Here is a 20,604-nt window from a genome sequence, read left to right as displayed (position 1 = left end):
TGTAAAGCATTATTTTGCAAGCATTGTTTTAAAACACTTTTATAAAACATTTCTTATTTTCTAGTTCACATTGTAAATGTTTCTGTTGCCTAGCAAGTTACCTCAACAATCAATATTTTATGCTTATGTGATTTGATAAATATTTGTTGTATACCAGGAAAACTAGAACATGAATCTTTAAATAAATGAATAATACTTTGTTTATCTGCTTGAATAAATTTAGTTTTGTGTTTCTTAATATTCTAGATTTCCCCAGTATTTTCAGAGAATTTATAGGGTTGAGAAAAGTCAGGTAAGAAATACACACACACACACACACACACACACACACACACACACACACACACACACATTACACATCACTATATCTTATAGTAAACTGATCATTTCCTACAAGGATACTGAAAACCACAAACTCCAGGGCCTTCCTCAGCAAGGCAGGGATTTCTGTCTATTTGGAAGACTTTCCAGGTACATTAAAAATACAACTTTGTAAAGGAACTAAAAGGAAAAAGAATCACTGACTGACCTGATGAGGTCTGAAAATGCTCCAGAACAGATAAAATATTGAGAGAATGACAGAATGTTGAGGAAAATTACAGAATGTTGATAACAGCTGGATGTCAGTTAAAAGAATAAAAGGTGGGAGGAAAACCAGTGTATTCAAGCTGTGCAGAGCTTAGAGAATCCTGAAGAAGAGAGAATTTTTGAGGGTAGAATTTCCAAGTTGTCCCGATGTGCACAATTTCTCATCATCCCCAATAGTTATATTCCATTGCATTGCATTGCATTGCACTGCAGTATATATTCATGCTATGTTTACATTACATTATAATAGTTTCAGCTCAAGCTTTGGCCTTCAAATTTGCTGTAAACAATATATAAAGCAAACAACTGTTCAAATTTTGGAATGTTCAACTGTTCAGCTTTCAACTCATATTCTAGAACAGTGTTTCCCAACCTTTTCGAGGCCAGGGTACCCTTGACCTCACTCTTCATATCTCACGGTACCCCTGCCGCCACCCTCCACCTTCTCTTCCCATTGCCCCTGCTTGCCACACCCCCACCTTCCCCTCAGGGTGAAGGGAAGCACTGGGGGGGGGGTGGTGGTGGCTGCTGACCTTGTGGCAGGCCCTGCCCCATGGGCCAGCTCCATGTCCTTGCTGGCACAGGTGGGAGACACCACAAAAATGAGGGGGGGGGGCGGTAGTGTTGCCACGGTACCCCTGGGACATGCTCACGGCACCCCGAGGTACCACGAAACCATGGTTGAGAATGGCTGTTCTAGAATAATGCTGAAGTATTCAAGCAGGCAATATCTATAGTTGGAGAATAACACTTTATATCTATGAAATATTGAGTCTAACATACATCTTTCTGTGTGGCTCCGCATTTGAATGCATTCCACCCATTATACAGATTGACAGAGGAATCACTTTCCATATTTTTATGGCACATTATTTTCAAGCAACATTGTCACAGTTGTCTGCCATGTTTTAAAATAGTTTTAGTGGATTCCATATAACACATACTTTCTTGACATGTGAAGTTTTCTAAGCAATGCATTATTATGATAAACTGTGATAGTGTACTCAATTGATTTCAACGCGGCTCATGATCACTTGACTGAGCAAAAGACTGTAGCTATAGAACGCCTTTGTGGGAAGGGGTGTGTGAGAGAGAAATGTCCCACAACGTCAGAAAAAGCCAGGGTTATGCTGATCAGACTCCAGACTCCCTTAGAATGGCTGCCAGGCCATTCATTTTGGTTTCCCAGAAGTCCCTCACCCATACCACTTAAATGAATGTTGTGTTGCAGCACTGTTTGACAGATTATACCTCACAGTGGTCTAAAAGAAACACCTTCTGGTTTATATGGAGTTTTCATTTTAGAAGCAACTATTGTATTTGCTGGCAAACAGTATATTTTTCCCCTTCTCCCTTTCCATGTTGGCATTCTGAAGTCTTATCCACCACCTGTTGGAAATATTGTTTCAAAAGCTATTCTACAGCCTTAGTAATTTTAAGTGCACGGCACATATGTATATCCTTAAAAGCCTACTGCTCATATGTGAAAGAAAGCCTCTACAAATTCCCCACCCCAAATACACTGGAGTTAATGAGCCTTGCTTCCAGGAACAATTTAAACACCAGAATCAGAATCACAGCAATTCAAAACACTCAGCCATAAGAAATCTACAAGACAAAAAGTCGTCATCCCAACCCCACACTGATAGCAGCCTGAGCCAGCTATTTTTAGGGCGGGGGGAGGGAACCACTTCGGAACATGTAATTTTATTGGGCTACATGAGATCGTAGCTATATTTGCACAGAGCAATTAATTATACTATGCTGAATTAATTAGCAGCCCACTACAATTAACATAGCAAGCTTCATTATGCATTGCTTGAGACAGGTAAAGAGAAAGAATTACATAATGTGCCTTCCACACTGCATCCGCAAATGATTGTTGCAAATATAAAAGCAATTGTGCGTAGCAGTGCATTGTTTCAGAGATGGGGAAAAGCAACGACGTGTGGTCACATTGTGAGGGGAATGGGCTATGGTCTGAAAATGAAAGTCTTATTTCTTCACTATAACCATATTCCATAATCAAGCCATCTCCCCCATGCAAAGGTTTTTAATGATGTTGAATGTACAAATAATTCCTATGAATGTGCATATTCTCCAATGTTTTCATGGAGATTGGGGTTCTGACCTCCATAGTGAAAAGCTCTTTTTTTAAAAAAAAATCAGAATCCTGGATACTGATAGAATAAAATTAATAATCAATGAATGTTTGGGACTTGTGAAACAAAAGCTCTCCTGTTTTACAACCTCATTATGAAAAGAATTTCTGTCACACTGGGGTATCAATTTTGTTGCAGTTACTTGGTCTGCATTTCCGACATTACTATAATTATTCCCACTTATTGGAACTAATGGGATTGCTCCAGTGTTATCAGTGGAGAGAGGTCAAATAGTCACCACAATAGGGACATAAGGAAGAGGCGTACTGTTCAGACCACAGGCATTCAAAGAAGTCTGAACACCCTGTTGTAGAATCGACCAAACCAAACCTACACACTTTGATTTTCACCCTTTCAACCAATTAAACTACACTGTCACCTTGTTAGAGCTGCAAACGCAACCTCCGTTGACTGCACAAGCACATGATAGAATTGTGCTCTGTACATTCTTTAAGGTCTACCTGTCTGGCCATGAGGTCCTGTGGGGCTTTCTCACTGAAGCCAGGCACGATTGTACGGAATTGATATTAAACACTGCCATAATTGCGAATTGGTGCATCAGTATGTGAATCAGTGCTTCTGAGATCCTTCAAAACCAGCCGGCTTTCTGCGGCTCAGACAACCCTTTTGCTCTCTAAAACCGAACTTCATTTATTAGGCAGTTTTAGCTCCTCCGCTTAGCGCCATCAGTGTTAACAAGCGAAGGAAAAAAAAAGATGTACTATCATCTCTTTGCTGGAAAGAAGCAATCCCAGCTCTCTCTAACCTCTCCCATTTTCCCTGGGCATCAATATTGATAACTGTGTGTTCCATGTCTAGAACAAAGGGTTTAATATTAGCCCACAACCCGGATGGCATCAGACCTACAGACTGCATTATAGCAGAGCAATCTTTTTTCCCAACCCCAGCATGGAGTTGCTGCCGCTGTCCGTGGTGCTGAACCACGCCACCGCTCCCGACACCCCGCCTTCCGCCTTCTCTTCTCGCCTACACCCCCAGCCAGCGTCTCCCCCTCCCCCACTTGTATTGACCCCCCATCCCACCCCCTTTTGAGTGACGGGTGATTAACTTTAGATGCGCTCGATTTCTTGCAAAAATTATACACCACGAACAGGCAACAAGTATTTGTTTTTGGCATTAGCCAAAGGAGAGGGGTAGAAAGAGCTGGCCAAGAGACACTCGGCCGTCTTTCCATTTCTCCACCCAGCAATTCTTGCCACCGCCCCCACCACCCGGAGTCTGAAAAGGGGGTTCGAAATCACGGCGCGTCTAGAAGGGATCGCCGCCGCTAGCCAGCCCGGGATCGCTCGTGCATTGTGCAGATCCACGTCCACTCGAGCTTTGGGGGAAGGAGGGGGGAGCCCGCCCCTCCTCGACTGTCATCTCAGCAGGCAAAAGCGCGCAAATGGGAGAGGAGGAGGCACCGTAAGGTGTGACCCTCTGCCTCCCTCCCCCCCTTTTGTCCTTTTGTTCTGAAATAGCAAGGCTGGGGTGTGCAAGATGGAGGGGGGGGTACATGGATACAGCGCAGGGAGGATGCCATGAAGGGGCAACCAAGAGCCATATGCCGAGACGGGGAGGATTAATTGTGTATGAGCATCCAAGGGAGGGGGGGCTCCAGAGGCGCAAAGCCTTCTCAAGCCGGCTGAGCACAACGCCACCCCCGCCAGCCGCCCCACTCACCGTCCCTCTCGCAGAGCTGAATGGCCTCCAGGCTGAGGTTCTTAATGACATCCTCGCAGGGGCTGGAGGGGCTGCTCCGGTGGTGGTCCAGCCGAGGTACCTCCATTGTGCGCGGGGGCCTTGGCGCTCGCCCTCCCCGCAACTTGGCGACGGCTTTCTGGGCACGGAGGCGCGGGAGATGGAAGGCGCGAGACGGACGACGGGGAGGGAGGGAGGCAGGGTGGGGGCGGCTGCTCTCGGCTGGGGCTGCTCCTCGGGCCGGCTGTCCAGGCTGGCTGCAGCGGACCGGCTCCCTTCCCTGCCCTTCCCGGGACTGGCTTCCAGGCTGGCTGGCTGGCAGGCAGGCAGCAGGCGCGGATTGGAAGGCCGGCGGAGGGGGGAGAGACCGCCTGTGCCCGCAATAGAGGCAGGGGGCGGGGGCAGACGAGGGAGAGAGACGAGCCGCTCCGCGCCTTGGGGAGCTCGTTCGCTCTTAAAGGGGCCGCGCGCCGCTCCTGCGGAGTCAAGGCTGCGGCGTGGAAAAGATCGATGACCGGCGACTTCCCAGACGACACTGTATTCTCAGACGCCCCCCTTCCCAACCCTCTCCAGCCCCATTCTGCCCCTAGAATCACCACCCTCAGCAGGAATATAGCCCCATGCTTCCTAGATACATTCTCAAAAAAGCGATTGAAAGACAAAATGTCACTATCGGAGGAATAAAGTTTCTAGACCTCATGATTCCAGGGATGGGAGGAGGAAAGACTAGGTTTGCCAGTCTCCAAGGAGATCTCCCGGAATTGCCTGGAGATCTCCGGGAATTGCAATGGATTTTCATATGACTGCAATATGTTCCGCTGGGCCTGGGGAGGATGGCGACTTTGGAGGCTGGCGTCCTGGCCTCCGTTCCTAAAGCCCACCCCCCTCCAGGCTCTACCCCGAAGAATCTCCAGGTATTTCACAACTTTGAGTTTGTAACCCAACTTCATCAGAACATCCAGACTCCATTGCTGGTTACAAGAACGAAAAGTTCCGCAAATACCGGTCAGTTTCAGTTGGGTTACTGACTCCAGGTTGAGACATTTCTAGAGATTTGTGGGTGGAGCCTGGAAGGGTATGGGTTGGGAAGAGGTGGGACCTAAGTGGGATAAAATACCCTACAATTCACCCTCTGAAGCAGCCATTTCTCCCAAGGGAATGGATCTCTGTAGTCTGGAGAACAATTATAATTCCTGGAGAAGAAGAAGAGTTTGCATTTGTACCCCTACCTTTCTCTCCTATAAGGAGACTCAAGGCAGCTCACAAACTCCTTTTCATTCCTGCCTTCACAATGGACACCTGTTGAGATCTTTCATTTCAACTTGTTTGCATTGCTCATGCCTCCCTCATTTATGCAGATCTACACAACCATGGAGTGATCAACCACATTTATGCAGGTCTACACAACCATGGAGTGTCCAACCACATTTATGCAGGTCTACCCAACCATGGAGTGTCCAACCACATTTATGCAGGTCTACCCAACCATGGAGTGTCCAACCACGTTTATGCAGATCTATGCAACCATGGAGTGTCCAACCACATTTATGCAGGTCTACCCAACCATGGAGTGTCCAACCACGTTTATGCAGATCTATGCAACCATGGAGTGTCCAACCACATTTATGCAGGTCTACACAACCATGGAGTGTCCAACCACATTTATGCAGGTCTACACAACCATGGAGTGACCAACCACATTTATGCAGGTCTACACAACCATGGAGTGTCCAACCACATTTATGCAGGTCTACACAACCATGGAGTGTCCAACCACATTTATGCAGGTCTACACAACCATGGAGTGTCCAACCACATTTATGCAGGTCTACACAACCATGGAGTGTCCAACCACATTTATGCAGGTCTACACAACCATGGAGTGTCCAACCACATTTATGCAGGTTCACAACCAGGAGTATCCAACTCTGGCCCTCCAGATGTTCATGAACTATGATTCCCATCATCCCCTGCCAGCTGGCAGAGGCTGATGGGAATCGTAGTCTGTGAACATCTGGAGGGCCAGAGTTGAACACCTTTGCTCTACAATCTCTCTTAATATTCACCTATACCCAGGAAAGGCCATTGCTATTTATGACACACCTAACAACAGTTACGCACAGCAACATGGGCCATCCCTTGAAACACTTTCATTGCCTATTAGGGGACTTAAAATTAAGGTGGATAAAGATCAGATAAAAATGTGGATCTTCCTTTTTTCAAAGCATATGAATAGAGGAAGTGGCCTTATAATGAGAGAGTCTATTACCCGTTCTGATTGGCAATAATTCCCTAAACCTTAATGGTCATTCCCAATGCTGCTATTGAAGAAGCCAGAGATGGACCACGAAACCTTACAAATGCCCTGTACAGTCAGTGTCCATGAGCCATGTGTCCTCTCTGAAATGTTCAATAGTGCTAACAGCACATGGCTCATAGTGCAGAACCCAGCTAACCTGAAAGCAGGTTTTCTGCACTCACAAAGCAGTAATCTCCCGAGAAAACCACACAAGCTTGATGTCCTGCCAACTTGGCTAGCTAGAGCATGGCTGTTTCCACCCAGGAGCAATTCCCCATTTCACTCTTATGGATGCTGTGAACGTAGAGGGCATTGTCACTGTGCTTTCCCTTTGGGCCAACCATTTCCTCCACTGTTTCAGCAGACCTGAATTAAGAGCCATCAAATTGCTTCCAACTCAAGGCAACTTTATGAATCAGTGTCCTCCAAAGCTTCCTGTCCTTAAAAAACCTTGCCCAGGTCTTGATGACCAAGAGCCGTGACTTCATCAGAGAGTCAATCCATTCAGTGCTGGATTTAGATGAAGAGAGGCCCTAAACCAGTGGTTCTCAACTTTCCTAATGCCGCAGTTCCTCATGTTGTGGTGACCCCCGACCCTACATTCATCTGTTTTACAGATGGAGAACACTGATGCAGAGAGTCTTAGGTGACCCCTGTGAAAGGGTTGTTCGACCCCCAAAGGGGTCACGACCCACAGGTTGAGAACCGCTGCCCTAAACTATTCCACTTGTGAGGCCCCTCCCAATGCTGGAGGAAAGTGGCAGTTTCTTTCTCTTGTACTTGCTAGCACCTCTTTCAAATCTTTTGTTTATGCTTAGATTAGACACTGAAAATAAAAAGCAACATTAATTTTCAACATTTATTAGAAAAGAAAACACGAAGGGGAGTTTTCGCAAAATGGGGCCCACTTCAGTGAAGTTCTGGAAGGACAAAATAATACAGAAATCAATGCTAGGGTTGAGTTATTGGCTCAAGACAGCATTATTCTGAAATGGAGTGCAAGAAAAAATTACGGAAGGGTTGTGTAGAGACTACTATGTGTTATGACAGCATGTATAAGAAAGGTTTATGACAGTGTCAAAAATACTAAAAAAAACCCTCTTGGGCGGAGACCCCCAAGATTTTGAGGCCTTAAGCTTCAGCCTGCCAACCCTATAGGTAAATCTGGCACCGAATCAATCTCATGTTGGGTCTTCCGCTTTTCCTGCTATTTTCCACCTTTCCCAGCATTATTGTCTTTTCCAGTGACTGCTGTCTTCTCATTATGCAACCAAAATACGAGAGCCTCAGCTTAGTCATTTTAGCACCTCGGGACAGTTCAGGCTTGATTGGATCTAGAACCCATTTATTTTTGGCAGTCCACATAACACTCGCATTTCAAAGGAAATGTCTTTCTTTGTCGTCCAGCTTTCACACCCATGCACAGTTATAGGGAATACAGTGGCATGAATTAACTTGCCTTTGTTGCCAGTGCCACATCTTTACACTTAGCAAATATGGCTAGAACCCTGAACAATCCCGCAATCGGACTGCATGTAGTAAATCTCTACGCACATTCCTCATGGAAGGAAGGGGCCCAGGAAGGCTCCCAGACATCTGCCATTCTGCAGTTTGGGCAGAACAGAATTTTCCCAGAGGCATTTTTATAAAGGGAACAGGACTAAAGTATAAAGGAGTGGTTCGGAAGGAGGCTCCTTTATAAGATGAATGGGATGATAGTCTATTCTGATGAATATTGTATGTTTCATCTTGCTTTTATTGCATTGCCTTCTACTTTTACAGTTCAATTTTCTTCTCTCTTTATTATATATCAGGTCCAATGGCCTCCCCCCCCCTTTTTTGCATTGTTTTCCTAATTTTTGTGATCCTGGTCCCATTGCTTTACTTATTAGGCATCTTGTGTTGTCTGATTACATTGTGTATATGATGAGACCCACTTTGAGTCTCATTGAGAAAGAGGCAATACGTAAACATGTACATTGTTTTCCTACAGACAGCCTGGCAATTGGGAGGAGTGACATGTAGTTGGGAGGCTCCTGGTACATGTGGATGCAGCATCAGAAAAGGATGAACCAGAGTAGGTAACTGTGCTGCAAGCTGGCGGAAGGAAACATCAGACATGGAACCCACCCCTGAGAAATATGATGCCAAGAAATGTGCTATTTTAATTCTTTTATCACCCAATATCCAAACTGTGGACCTCGAGATGGCTAATACAGGGATCCACTAAATAGATCCAGATCCACCTATCTACAGCAAGTGTGATGCAGTGGATCTGAGAAACCCAAGTTTGGATCCCCACTGTGCCATGGAAAGCTTGTTGGGTGACCATGAGCCAGTCACATACTGTCAGTCTAACCTACCTTAGAGAGTTGATGTGAAGATAATATGGAGAGAAGAGTGCTGTGAGCTTCTATAGGTCCCCACTGGGAAGAAAGGCAGGGTATAAGTGGAGTATGTAAATAAATAAAACACAGGGAGGCCTGGGAAACTCCCATCTCGCCCCACCATGGCGGGGGCAGTGCTGAGGAGCTGTTCCTGGCTCAGAGCAGCTCCCAGCATCTGGTGCCATGGCTGGGCCCAGAGTGGCTCTTGGCACCTTCCAACAAGTTGGCTGGGTCTAGAGAAGATCTCTGGTGGTGACCACTGGCAGTTCAAAAAATAAGGCTTGTGCAAGCTCTATGAACTGGTCAATGGTGTAACTAAAACATGTTACACAGGGAAGGTCAGAAGAGATGTTATGAAGAGAGGCAGAGCCAACATTCGGGTTCTTTCATTGAAAACACAGTTTCCACTCCCAACTCTGGTTGTTTGCTTTTGGTAGAAAAGTAGTGTTAGAATTTTAGGAATAACAATGAGGACAGACATAGTTGGTGGGGATAGCTTTGAAAAGGGCTTGGACTGCTGGATAGCTTTAAAAAGGGCTCGGATAGCTGGATAGCTTTAAAAAGGGCTTGGACAGATTTATGGAGGAGAAGTTGATCTATGGCTACCAATCTTGATCCTCTTTGATCTCTGATTGCAAATGCCTTAGCAGACCAGGTGCTCAGGAGAAGCAGCAGCAGCAGGCCGTTGCTTTCACATCCTGCACGTGAGCTCCCAAAGGCACCTGGTGGGCCACTGCTAGTAACAGAGTGCTGGACTAGATGGACTCTGGTCTGATCCAGCAGGCTAGTTCTTATGTTCTTATGGGGGTGAGGAGGAACAGCCTGCTGTCAGCAGCGGCATTTATATTCACACCCAGCTGCTTACAATATTTTAATTTCTCTACAGATTAAATGCCAATAAATACAGATTAAAGACCACAAAATTTTGCAACGCCCATGTGGCTTAGCAAGGTTATACAAGGCAGGGGGATTTCCACCTCTAGGTTGCCGATTTAACTGCTGGTCGGCACTCAGAGGTGCCGGCAAGGAGCTACCAGCTGTCCGGCGTGAGCATCTCAAATGAGGCGGTCTCAGTCCATTTCTTACAAAATAGCAATTCGCTCTTCAATAAACACATTTGGCGTCTTGCATTGGCAGCTTCTTTCTTCACAATGGGGCCCATATGACAAGCCCTGCATTTCAGATGTACTTATCTTCAGCCTTTGCTGGAACTGCGGTACAATGAAAATTCTGTTTTGTGCTCAGCATTTCACTCAAGTCACGAGAATTTCAAGAGCAACTTTTCTAAAGAGCTGTGAAATGTTAGGAACTTTTGCAATAGGGACGTAGGGAACAAGGGTGGGGAGTGGTGGGAAGAAGGCCGCCAGTTGTTTAACCTCTAGCAGGGTTCTCATTTGCCTGTTAAAGGCAGGAGATCTCCAGCCAATTGTAGTCCTTGCCCTCCAATGCTCAGTTGATGTGGGCAGAAACTGGGGTCAAAACAGGGGTTGTCCTGGAGAAAAAAATTAAAAAGAAAAACAAGGCCTTGGCTATTTACTGGAAGCTCTGACCATAGAGTTCTTGATGATTGTGGCTCCATGTAGCTCTAGGAGTCACGAGGAGCTCTATGGCAAGAACTTTCAGTAAGCAGCATTTTTGGGGGCAATTCCTCTCTGAGGACTCTGCCATCCCCACAACCTACCAGTTGTCAGGCATTGTATGGTAACCCAAAGATGCAGGCTGGGGTTTTGTTCCCTTCTTACTGGCCAGCAATGATCAGAGACCCAGGCAGCCTCTAACCCTTAGCTGTAATTTTGATGAATCCCATGAATCCCACCCAGAATGTTTAGCATACCATTTGTTGGTGTGCTTGTTTGTTTACACTGCTTTGGTATTTTTGTAAGCCACAGGATAAGAAATAGCTTAAATAACTAACTTGTGTTGGTTTCTGTAATAGCTATTTCTTGTTATGTAGTTAGGGGAGCAGGCAGACGTCTATGCAGAAAGGGCTAGTCTTTGAAACAGCATCTGTTCTTAGAAAAAAAGGATGTTTCTTGCTGGACAGCTGCAAAACTCAGATCTGTTTCTCTTCAAGGACTATAGAGATGGCTTTAAAAGGGGATTACACTGATTCACAGAGGGTCAGCCCAACTATGGCGGCCAGCTGTGCTGACTACAGGGAATTTCCACATTCAGATGCAGTAAACCTCCAAATATGAGTGCAGGAAGTAGCAGCACCGGGGAAAGACCTCGGCCTCAATGTCAATATTGCTGACCTTCCAGGTAACTGGCTTCTGTGTGCAAGAGGATGCCAGACTAGATGGACCACTGGTCTGATCCAGCCAGGCTCTTCTTATATTCTTATATTGCCACAACACTAAATTGTTTTCTTCTTTTCTAAAAGCAAACATGGCATAACGGTTAAGAGTGGCAGGCTCTAATCCACAGGTGTCAAACTCGCGGCCCTCCAGATGTTATGGACTACAGTTCCCATCATCCCTTGCCAGAATGCTGCTGGCAGGGGAGGTGATGAGGAGACTGCTCTCTCAAAAATCTGGAGAACCTGCAAAGTCAGCTACCCTATACCTAAGAACCAGGTTCGATTCTCCACTCCTCCATATGAGCAGCAGACTCGAATCTGGGGAGCCAGGTTTGTTTCTCTGTTCCTACACATGAAGACCTTCGGCTCATCACAATTCTCTCAGGACTCTTTCAGCCCCACCTACCTCACAAGGTGTCTGTTGTGGAAAGGGGAAGGAAAGATGATTGTAAGCCGCTTTGAGATACCTTAAAGGTGAAGAAAATCAGGGTATAAAAACCACCACCCCAACCCACTCCTTCTGTCCTATGGCTAATAGCTATTAGTCATCAAAAGGCATTAAGCAAGCAGGGTAATAAAACAAGCCAAGATGGACAATCAATTAGCACAAGACAATAGTATCCTTGTAACACTATCTGAGGGCTTTCACTGAATTGTATAGGGTTTCAAGTTGTGACAAGATGTTGATTATTTATCTTCCTTCTCAAGTTATTCAGACATTTATTCAAGTATATTTGGATCAAAATCCTCATCAGCAAACTCCAGCATATGAGAACTTGAAACACAGAGAGGCCAATGACTTTTAAGTGCAGTTCTAAGCAGAGTTACATACTTGTAAGTCCACTAAAGTCAGTGCCCTAAGAAGGCAGTATACTGCTTAGGATTGCACTGTTAGTATCCACTCAAACATTTCTGGAATTTCAAGAAGAAGAGAAGGCCAAGCTCCAGAATCCACCTTCTCATGGTTGCTTCTGGAGTCACCACTGTAAGACTGTCTAAGGTCGATTCCGCACTTGCGTTATTGACTTAAGTTTGAGCTGCGTTCGACCTAAGTGCTCAGCACAACCACTGGGATCGACGTGGTTTTGTACCAGCTTCGCCCCATGTAACGGTCAAATTTCCAACTCCAGTTGGGAACTACTACTTTTTCAGGGAACCACGCTCGAACTCAGCTCGATTCCAGTAAAGTGTGGAATCTCTGGTGCCAGGAGTCCCCCATTCAGCCAATCACAGCTGAGTGTTTCGAGCATGCGTACAGCTGGCCAATCAAAAAACGCCACATTAGATCCCTCCGATTTCCTGGTGGCAGTTTTTTTTATAGCGTGTGTGAGGATAGGCGGAACATGGCATTAGAAACAGTAACCAATCCGAGGAACAGAAGCCCCGGCAAAGAGACACAGGATGAGTTCAGCCCTCCGAGGGCCTGGGATCAAAGCTGAGTTGCAGTGGGGAACAACCAGTATGAAGCTTTGACCCTAGGTCCGAGGTACCCTTCTCAGAAAACTGGGTTGAACCTATTTTATGTGCAGAATCGCCCTAAGAAGGGGTAAAGGCAAGGGTTCCTAACCCTGCTTGGCCTATGAATAATTTTGGGATTGTGAGAACCAGGACTGGGCACAACAGCAAAGTGTCTGCTATTAGGGCAGAAGCCAAACACAAAATGGCAGGAGATTCCACAAAATTCTGGAAGATTCCAAGCCAAGCATCATCCCATAATGGAGGCCGCTGTTTCTAAAAGGGTATTCTCTGCAGACATAAATCTCTCTTGAACTCTTATGAATCACCCCATATTCCAATGAAGTAAAGGAAAGCCAGGACTGGTTCTTTGCTTTGGAGGAGAGGTGGTCTGGTGAGGAAGCAAGTAGATGCCAGAAAACCTATTGTTAGGTGCCATGACACCATAAGCACCATGTTGGGTAGCACAGGGCTAAAGATACCCTTTCCCATTTTGGCCTTCTCTCTCTCTCTCTCTCTCTCTCTCTCTCTCCCCCCTCCAAGACATTCGACTCACAAAATGGATTTGGGGAGGGGGAATCATTGGGAGTGAAAACTAACGGAGCAGTAAATGCACGGGTGGATGAGTCACCGAGAGGACACAAAGATGAGCTACAGCTTGAATGAGGACAGACACTGAGTCAATGGAGAAAGTGAAGAAAACTAATAGATGAATAAGGCAACAGGAATAGAGTAAATGTAGACAAGAGTAGCAAGGACTGGGACTGGGAGAGAATTTAATTTCAGGGCTGGCAATGATTCATTACACTCACAGGAAGGAGGGGGAAGAAAGGAAATTGGAAGGAACAGGGCAATATCCCACATTCAAACTACTGTTATTGTGCAAAAATCTCTCTGATATCCAAGCTGGACTTTATCTACTGAAGCATAGCTACCCCTTTATTATCTTTGCCATGTGGGGAGATGGAGAAATACAGGGGGAGGGAGACATTCGATTCTGACTTACTTGTGCTCTGAAAATATACTGGATTCCTGTCTTACTTACGGAACACACCAACACTCTAGGCTCCAGGGTCAGTCACTCAGCAAACTACAGTTCCCAGGATCCCTGGCGAGAAGTGAAGACTGTGGAATATTTGCAATGGGGAGACAAAGAAAGGTCAGCCCCACATGGTGCAGGAGAATCTCCAATGCTGAGGCATTAAACTTTGAAAAGAAAATAGTCTTATCGACATATTAAGATTATTTGTATTTTTCATTATATTTGAAATGCACATTTAAGTTCACTAGTCCAATAAACAAATGATCGCACCGGCAAAACAGCATACTACCAGTAATTCAAATACAAAATACATATATGTCTAGAAAACTGAATGATCATAGTATCAGAAATATCAAAACACCCCAAAGTCTGAATTATTAAAAAATTAAGCCTTTTTGTTTAATTTAAATTTTTTAATTTTTGTTTAATGTTTAATTTTAATTTAATTTTTGTTTAATTTAAATTTTTAAATTTTTGGTTTAATATTTTTTGAAAAATATTAACATTCCGGCATTAATCAGAAACTTATTTATGGTGCAATAACAGAGATACGTGCTCCTAAATCCAATGGATGATTTTGCCAGATCTCTGAAGTGATCAAAAATACTGAGGGCAACGGTAACACAACAACCATTAAAACCAGCTGTAACAATCACAGCAAAGATGATTTCAGAGGAAGTGTATGCCACATGAAATAACTCTGCCCTGGATTGCTCATAAAGCCTCGGCCGTTAAGCTTCTGCTGTGATCTAACCTTGAGCTTTTGTCAATAGCAAGTTGATAACCAGTTTCAAATCTTTACTGACTATAAGGCTGCGTATGCAAGACTTTTAGAAGCCCACTTATATAAAATGCTGCTCTTATGACTTTGGGGCTTTCAGCACTACAGAAGGGAGCTAAGGTCGACTCAGTTCCCTTCAGTGGGGGGCGATTCCAGGCTGTCCGCACAGCAACTTACTTGGCCCCCTGGAACCGAGCTAAGTGGGCGGGATCATCTTGGTGCCTGTTTCGCTCCTCGAGCGTGATTGGAGCTTGTGTTACCACGGGAAACGGGAGCGGTCTTTTTTTTTTTTACAGTTTTTACAGTTTACAGTTACATGCCCGCCACGACTCTCCCGTTCTGCGCATGCCACAAAAGCGGTTCCTGATTGGTTGAACGGATGAGGTGTCGTTTCGATGCGTCCGCACTTCGAAGCTTCGAAGCGGTATTGACCTTGTTCCAGCAGAAAGGTGCAGTTCATAACTGCGACAGGGATGTCGCAGTTCTGAGGGGGGGGGGCTGAGACAAAACAACATTGAGCTCAGTTGCAGTGCGGATACACTGAGGTGAACCTAGATAGAAACCAGTACAACTCTGTCAGTGCGGAAAGCCCCTTTGTCACAGGTGGACTGTCTGTAAATGTGGTCACCTGTATAAATGCTATAAACCAATATTGAAATAAGCCATCACTTTTACAGATCACAGAAGCTCCAGTGAGCTTCTGAGTCTTCTGAGACTTTTAAGGAAGCAACAACTAGATGGAAAACTTCTGGTGTCCTTTTACCGCTGTGCTATAGAGAGTGTCCTAACCTACTGCATCTGTGTATGGTTCTCCAGTTGCACAGTGGCGAATAGGAAGGCGCTCCAAAGGGTGATCACTACTGCACAAAGGATTATCGGCTGCCCTCTTCCCTCCTTGGAAGAAATCTATAATTCCCGAAGCCTAAATAAAGCCCAAAACATTCTGAGGGACCCGTCTCATCCAGCACACTCTCTTTTTAAACTGTTACCATCTGGCAGACGATACAGGGCCCTCAGAACTAGGACAAAGAGGCTTAGAGATAGCTTCTACTCTAGAGCTGTGGCTATGCTAAACTCCGCTGCTTCATATTGATGTATTTGGGGCTGTGTAGGGATGGGTGGAGGAAGGGGAAAGTGTGGATGATGTATGAGTCTGAAATTGTGTGCATCGAGGAATGCTGCTGTAAATTTCGTTGTGCGTGCACAATGACAATAAAATGCTTATGCTTATGCTTATGAATGGGAGACCACCAAGGGAGTCCAGGGTTGCTGTGCAAAGGAAGGCAACGGCAAACCACCTCTGTTAGTTCTTTGCCTTAAAAACCCCTTAAGGGGTTGCCATTAAGTCAGCTTGGCAACACTTTACACAGACAACACTGCTTGGAACTGCACTGTAAATGATTTCCATTTTTACCTGTGCACTAAGTATAGCATGGCATGGGTATGAAGATGGGATCAACACAGCCATGTAAACTGGGCTGAGCAATGCCGTGCTCTAGAACAGTAATGAAGAACACGCATGTCAAAGGTGACATGCCATGATGTTTTGGGTGCCATGGCAGTGTCTACCAACACCCAACAACAACTGTTCCCCCTGCTTAAGTTTGAGTGTGTTTTTTTGTAATTATTTGATGTTTCTTCATGTAATACACAGCACCACACACGATTGGGCTGTATTTTTGTAAAAAATGAATAAATACATAAAAACCGGGGAGGTGGACAAGCCAGCAGAGTCAAGTTAGGCATTTTCCAAATTATTATTATTATTATTATTATTATTATTATTATTATTATTATTATTATTATTATTATTATTATTATTATTATTATTATTATTATTATTGTTGTTGTTGTTGTTGTTGTTGTTGTTGTTGTTGTTGTTGTTGTTGTTGTTGTAATATTTATAGGCCGCCTCACCCCCAAAGGGCTTGAGGGCGGCTCACAATACAGCTGTTCCAATAACAGCACACAAAATACATAACTGAAACTAACCACATTAACCACCAATCCCCCATGCCAATCCCCCAAACAATCTCCATCCCTATTCCAGAGCTACTCCTTTTTGGTGGGCGTAACTAGACAAAAGGCCCCTTGATGGGATCCTCCAACGGAGTTGACAAATCTGGCCTGGGAAATTCCTGGAGGCTGGTTTGGAGAGTTGGGAGCTCAGGAGGGACGTGATATCATTGAGAACATCCTCTCACGTGGCCCTTTTCTCCAGGGGATCTGATCTCTGCAGCCTGATGGTCAGCTGTATTTTCAGAACTCCAGGCCTCATCTTGAGGTTGGTAACCTAAATGTCTGGTAACTTTAATTTTAAAAGCACCAGCGGGGGTCGGGAGGCATTTGGATAAGAGCCACGGCCAGTGCTGTATTATCCATAAGGCCAACTAAGCTGAAGCCTAGGAACCCTGTAGGGACTAGGGGCACCGTAAATGTTATTTTTGCTGAGGCACTGTTACCAGCACCCTAGGGCTTCAGCCTTTTCGAGAGGTGTTGACTGAGTGAGCATGTGAGGTCAGAGGCGTACCTAGGCAAACTGGAGTGCTGGGCACAACCTGAGTTTGATGCCCCCCCCGCGGGTGGCCACCCTCCCCCACTGTGACCAAACAATGATTTTTTCCACCAGGTTGTTTCAAAGTCACCATCACATTATAGAACATCCCCCAACTCACAAATCTGAACACAGCAATGGGCCATGCCCACAGCAGAAATAATTTTTAGAAAACATTTTCAAAATGCTTACAAAATGTTTTATTACTGCTATGAAAACATTTTATGGGTTGTATCCAGTCCACCCAATTGAGGAAAACAGCATCATTTTCAATGTTATTTAAACTGGGGACCCCAGATTCTCCTTTTAAAGTGGATTTAAAAGGAGAATCTGGGCTCCCTAGTTTAAACAAGTGATGCTGGAATCCACCCCCAAACAGCATCATTTTAAATGGTGTTTAAACTAGGGAGCCCAGATTCTCCTTTTAAATCCATCTTAAAGGGAGAAGCTGGGGTCCCCAGTTTAAACAACATTGAAAGTGATGCTATTTTGAGATGGATTCTCCCCCACCCTGAAACAGCATCCCTTTCAATGTTAAAACTGGGGACCTCAGATTCTCCCTTTAAATCCATGTTGAAGGGGGTGGATTTAATAACAACAACAACAACAAAAACAACAACAAAAACCTTTATTAGGCATTGAGAGAATAAAAGAAAGAAAGAAAACAAGCATTGGCAGGAAGGGAGTGGATTTTAAAAGAGAATCTGGGGAAATTTAGGGGGTGCCTGTCGTTCAGGGGTGCAATTATTAAGATAGCAGCACCAAAATTTCAGAGTATCTTCATGAGACGCTAATGATGATACCACCCAGGTTTGGTGAAGTTTGGTTCAGGGGGTCCAAAGTTATGGACCCTCAAAGGTGTAGCCCCCGTCTCCTATTAGCTCCCATTGGAAACAATGGGGGATGGGGGCACTCCCTTTGGGAGTCCATAACTTTGGACTCCCTAAACCAAACCTCACCAAACCTGGGTCCTATCATCAGGAGAGTCTCCCAAAAAATCCCTGAAATTGTGGTGCTGCTAGCCTAAAATCTGCGCCCCCTGCAAGCCAAAAACTGAAAAAACATTGAAAATACAAAATCCCCCACAAACGAACCTGCATTTTTGTCGCCCACCACAAGGTGGCGCCCTGGGCAGCTGCCCACTTTGCCCAATGGGAGGAACGCCTCTGTGTGAGGTGGTTGAGAGCAAGTTGCACGGCACACTTTGTGGTCAACTGAGGTTTGTTTTGAGTCAGTGGGGAGGGGGGAGAGTGGGAAACAGCGGGCAAAGAGCACGCTAGTGTCAGGGTTGTGACGTCATGCTGCCTCCTCCCTTATTACACCTCCATGAGCAATACAGTTGTGACCTTGACTGCATATGAGTGACTAAATGCTGTAAACTGTAAGTAAAATTCTTCAGGAGACCCTCAAAATGAAATACTGTAGTCCAGTACCTGCCATACCAGGCCCAGGCTGTTAGCTGCAGTGGGGTGAAAGACTGAAGTGATGGAGGGGGCCTGAAGTACCTGAAAGTCCAAGGGCCTAACCACTGGTTAATACAGCCCTAGTCTGGCCACAGCAAGTGTGATGGGTGGGGTTAACTTCCACCCAACATTTCACAGATAAATTTGGCTGTTCCAAGCAGCTAATCACCTCTGGTTTGGGGTGAAAAAGGGGAGCAGCTCATCCTTCTGACAGGATAAGTTTTCCTCATGAGCACCCCTGAGGAATTTGTTCATTACTATGCCCTGCAGACTTGCACTTCAGATGCTAATAGCTTGTGTTAATTACAATCCTAGGCACTTAATTGACATTTCCAATTTCATCTCTGCCCACAGTTTTGCACAGGTAAAGCTCCTCGGTTTTAACAGGGGCTTGCCTGTAAATAATCACCTTACGGCTTGAGAGTCTTTCTGGACAAGTTCACACCCTGAACATCTTTTCGGTTTCAAAGGGGTCACTGGACTTTGAATCTAGCTGTTTGACTGCAGACTAATGTGGGTAACCTCTGAGACTATTTCCAGACATGGTGGCTTTCTGGGGCGTGGAGTGGCATGGGGGTTTCACAGCTTTGACTTAGGTGCCATGTTCAGTAAGTATTAGTCCTGTAGCAGCAAAATCACTGGCTAATTACACAGGAGGTCCCCACAGCACACCGGCAACAGAACCCCAGTGCACCAAACTTCCTTGTACTAACATACAAGGAAGTTGCTGCACATGGGGAGCAGAAGTAGCGAACGGCAAACTTCCTTGCTATTGATGTACAAGGGATTGGCCAGCGCCCAGAGGCGAAGCTCCAAGGGGGCGGGAGGGGGCGTGACGCACTGGGTGTGTGCTCCTGTGGGGGTGCGGCAAGGGTAGTGTGACCAGACGTCCTGCTTTTGGCGGGACAGTCCCGCTTTTGACTAATTTGTCCCGCGTCCCGCGGGGTTTTTAAAATGTCCTGATTTTTGGAAGGCTGCCGCACTGCCTTCTGGGGCGCTCCCCTTTTCCCGCCCTGTCATAGGGCAAGAAACGGGAGTGCCCTAGAAGGCAGTGTGGCAGTGCGGGAGGCTGCCGAACTGCCTTCTGAAGCGCTCCCCTGTGACAGGGCGGGAAACAGGGTTTGGGCAGTGTGGCAGCCTCCCGCGCTGCCGCACTGCCTTCTGGGGTGTTCCTGTTTCCTGCCCTGTCACAGGGTGGGAAACAGGGGAGCGCCCCAGAAGGCAGTGTGCTGCTGCGGCTGCGTGCGCGCATGTGCGCGCACGCATCCCCCCAATGGTGTCTCGCTTTAAAAAGGTGAAAATCTGATCACCTTAGGCAAGGGCATTCTGGAGGCATTCCAGGGGCATTCCAGGGCGAGACGGGGACATTCCAGGACAGGAGGGGGCGGAGGACATTCCAGTGCACCGGGCACCTTTCCCCCTTGCTACGTCTCTGCCGGCGCCTACTGCTCCTACTCTCAGCTTTCCCTGTGGAAAGCAAGAGCACTTCAGGCATGCACCTGATACTGCAGTGGGGCAGAGAAGAGGTAAGTTCCCCCATCCATAATCAGTCAATCTTTCTCCATACTTACACCAATAGATTATATTGCTGGACAACAGCAATATTTGCTCCAGCAAGCAGAACTGTACATTGTACTGTATGCATTGCAGACATTTTCCTGGCATCTTTATGACTATGATATTATGCTATGTTTTTCTTCAGCATTTTTAAAAACACCTATTTTTCTCTTATGCAAAAGATATACAACGGGGCCAATGTCCCATCTCTCAATCGAAGCCTATAGTATACGAGGAAGTTTTGGTGTTAGTCGTGACAAGTCCTGCAAAAACTATCTACTACAGTTGTAAAGGCAATATTTTTAGCCTGGAATTG

At 45.7% G+C, this 20,604-nt stretch overlaps 1 protein-coding gene across 2 annotated transcripts in view; it reads right to left on the bottom strand.

The window, feature by feature from the left end:
* Window positions 1-20,604, bottom strand: part of PHYHIPL (phytanoyl-CoA 2-hydroxylase interacting protein like) — a 148,415-nt gene that overhangs the window by 82,264 nt on the left and 45,547 nt on the right. Inside the window, exon 1 of one of the 2 annotated variants that reach the window (XM_048505816.1) lies at window positions 4,434-4,829. The exons of the other annotated variant lie outside the window; for it this stretch is intronic. Coding sequence (XP_048361773.1) covers window positions 4,434-4,539 — 106 coding nt within the window. The 5' untranslated portion in view covers window positions 4,540-4,829. Of the gene's footprint in view, window positions 1-4,433; window positions 4,830-20,604 lie in introns of those variants that run through there. 2 annotated transcript variants of the gene reach the window in all.

The sequence above is a fragment of the Sphaerodactylus townsendi genome, linkage group LG08, assembly GCF_021028975.2.
Source record: "Sphaerodactylus townsendi isolate TG3544 linkage group LG08, MPM_Stown_v2.3, whole genome shotgun sequence".
Taxonomy (NCBI): Eukaryota; Metazoa; Chordata; class Lepidosauria; order Squamata; family Sphaerodactylidae; genus Sphaerodactylus; species Sphaerodactylus townsendi.
The sequence above is the reverse complement of the archived record's forward strand: the minus strand, read 5'-3'. Positions and strand labels throughout refer to the sequence as shown.